Source organism: Macadamia integrifolia, unplaced genomic scaffold, assembly GCF_013358625.1.
Source record: "Macadamia integrifolia cultivar HAES 741 unplaced genomic scaffold, SCU_Mint_v3 scaffold_197A, whole genome shotgun sequence".
Taxonomy (NCBI): Eukaryota; Viridiplantae; Streptophyta; class Magnoliopsida; order Proteales; family Proteaceae; genus Macadamia; species Macadamia integrifolia.
This window is the reverse complement of record NW_024870638.1, coordinates 264,490-267,340: the sequence shown is the minus strand read 5'-3', so window position 1 is coordinate 267,340 and position 2,851 is coordinate 264,490. Positions and strand designations below refer to the sequence as shown.

Below are 2,851 nucleotides of genomic sequence, written 5' to 3'. Positions count from 1 at the left end.
AAACATAGAAACACAGTAGTTCTTCAATTAATTCCACTTGCAATTCCACCTATACATAGTCGTAAATAAAAAAACAAAGAAGACCCAGAGAACAATCTGGTTTACAAGACACAGTAGCTGAACATAGATCCTATAGTTGATCAGGTAATGGGAAACCCAGATGCTTAAAGCTAGTGAATCCTCCATCAACAACAAGGTTATGACCTGAAACATACTTGGCCTCATCAGAGGCTAAATACACAGCAGCCCTAGCCACATCCATCTCATCACATCTTGACCCCTTGAGCTCCCCAAGCCCATCCACAATCTCCATTATCTTTTCTTCTCCTGCGCTTCTGTAGATCGCTCCCAATTGAGCCATCACAAGTGGAGTGGGAACCACAAAGGGTGAAATGCAATTGATGCGTACCCCATGCCTGCACAGCTCACTGGCAGCAGACTTGACTATCCCAGGGATTGCAAACTTGGACACTGTATAGGGATGGGAGCCCAGCCCACCCAAGAGCCCACTAATGCTAGCTGTGCAGAGGATGGAGCCAGAGTTGGTCGGTACCATTACTCGGGCGGCGTGTTTGATCCCAACGATGGAGCCGCGAACGTTAATCGCCATAACACGGTCGAATTGATCGAGTTCCAGATCGGCGATGCTCGGCGGCATTGACAGACCGGCTATTCCGGCATTGTTGTACATGACATCAAGCCTACCGTGACGAGCCACAGCCAAGTCCACGGCAGCTGCTACCTGGGCTTCTATAGTTACATCGCAAGAGACGAAATGGGCTTGGGGACCTAGATCATGGGCCGTAATTGGGCCTTGTTGGGTATCGATGTCGGCAATGATGACTGTAGCCCCCTCTTGGATGAACTCGTGGGCTGTCGCCTTCCCAAGCCCACTTGCTCCTCCGGTTATGAGCGCGACTTTGCCTTCCAACCTGCATTGAAGAATCACAATTTACGCCCAAAGAAGAGAGAGAGAGAGAGTGTTCTGAGGAACCAGAGAGATCAATTTGCCCCCTTCCAAGTTCCAAGAGAAGACAAAGTGGTTTTTTTTTCTTTATCAGTTCTTTTAGATTGCAGAGATGAAACCAAACCGCAAATCTGAGATTCTTTTGTAAGATTCAGAAATTTGAACCCAATCCAATCAACTATGGAGTATGGATGAATGAAGAACAAGAAAACTTACCGTCCCCCACCTCGTCCCGTCGAGGTAAATCCCACACGTTTATCCAACAATTTTGCAGCAGTTAACTTCAAATCTCTGAATAAACGACTTCTGATTCACATGACCAAATGGAGATTACTTCTGATTCATTACAGAGAACTGAAGAAGAAGAAATCAGAAGGTAGAAGATGAACTAACCTGGAAACAGAACTCAGCATCTCTATTAGCAGACGAGCAAAATAAAAAAGTCTTTCAGATCCGAGGCGTAAAGTTGTGGGCTTTGTTCCTTTGTTTCTCTAAGCCACCGGCCACCGCTCACGGCGAGTCTTCCACCGAAAGAGAAGAGAACAAATCAAGTACCGACAACCTCGAATTTTCTTTTGCCCTTTTTTCGTTTTCTCTTGATCAAAACTGGGTATTTATAGGAAGAACAGAGGAGGACACTGGAGATTCAAATATGTTTGCTGCAACACGCATTCCCATGGGAAGGAGCAGAGGAAAGAAGGTTCAGTGATCATCAGTTATTAAGGGAGTGGTGGTGGGGTTCGATTTAATTTGGAGACACATTTAAAAAAGGCTAAGAAAAAACCCATTTTTAAGATTAGATTTATTAGGTTAATAAGATTATTATGACGTGACACATGACAGAGCGATGCTAGTTGGGCGGCTTGGGCCTCATTAATTGCGTGTAATAGAATGACCATCCACCTTATTGCTGTGCAATCACGTATATGCTATTACGATATAACAGAACTCAACATATGATTCACATCGTCTTACCAAACAGACCCCTGGTTTCAAGCTGTCGGTTTGGTCTGGTTCAAATTGGTTTTTTTTTTTAAGGGTTTGATGGGTTTGTTGGATATGTACATATCCAACATGCTCAATTTCAATTGATTCAATTGGTCGAGTCTCATTTTGACGAACTTGGGGTCATCAGCCAGCTACCCTATATTCATAAGCACTATCTGATTAATGTTTTTTAGGAAGTTTTACTTCACCCACAGTGAAATAAATCAATGGTAAAAAATATTGATCCCCTCCAGCCTTGTTATACAAAGTCATCCGTAGCCCTAGGAGTCTAATCCAATGATAAAAGAAAATATGAAATCCCTTCACCATTCTCTGTCTTCTTTGTTTCTTTCGTGGAAAATGGTGGAATTGAAAAGAAACCATCTAATTAATGCCAATGTCGCTCTTATAAGCATCAGTGTCTTATTCTTACTTTATTAAAATATTGGAGGTTGGAGGGAGGATGGTTGTTGGAGGAAATTCAAAAGAGGCCATAATCCAGATTGGCAACAGCACTACTAGGGCATCTATCTCCCTTATTACTTTTGAAAACTACACATTTTGATGTGAAGCACTCATTTTTTTTCCAACTTTGAACTACCAACTTTCAAATGAGTCCTTCCATTTAGTCAACCGAACCCAAAAATAAATAAACAAAAAAGTAATAATTAGTTGACTAATTATGCATTAAGGATTGGTAGATCATACTTGGCACATTTTGGCTACTTCTTTTCTTTTATTTATTATTTATTTTTTTATTTATTTATGTGTCGAGTCATGCAGGAGGCTGGCTCTAATCAACTCCATGGTTTGTAAAATTCTTTTGGTGTATAAATTTATAATATAGTTTTATATCATTCGGTGAAGAGAGAATCTCTTAACTTTTTTCTTTCATTT

At 41.3% G+C, this 2,851-nt stretch overlaps 1 protein-coding gene across 2 annotated transcripts; it reads right to left on the bottom strand.

The window, feature by feature from the left end:
- On the bottom strand, positions 1–1,705 carry LOC122071204 (momilactone A synthase-like). Of its 2 annotated transcripts, none has more exons than XM_042635523.1 (3): positions 1,361–1,705; positions 1,184–1,270; positions 1–932 (listed from the first exon to the last, which is right to left on the bottom strand). In XM_042635523.1, the coding sequence occupies exons 1-3, from the start codon at positions 1,378–1,380 to the stop codon at positions 131–133; spliced, it is 909 nt and encodes a 302-aa protein (XP_042491457.1). In that variant the 5' UTR covers positions 1,381–1,705; the 3' UTR covers positions 1–130. The 2 variants fall into 2 exon arrangements, with proteins under 2 accessions (XP_042491457.1, XP_042491456.1); XM_042635522.1 differs by having other exon boundaries at positions 1,184–1,273; positions 1,361–1,704.
- Between the last annotated feature and the right edge of the window lie 1,146 nt (positions 1,706–2,851).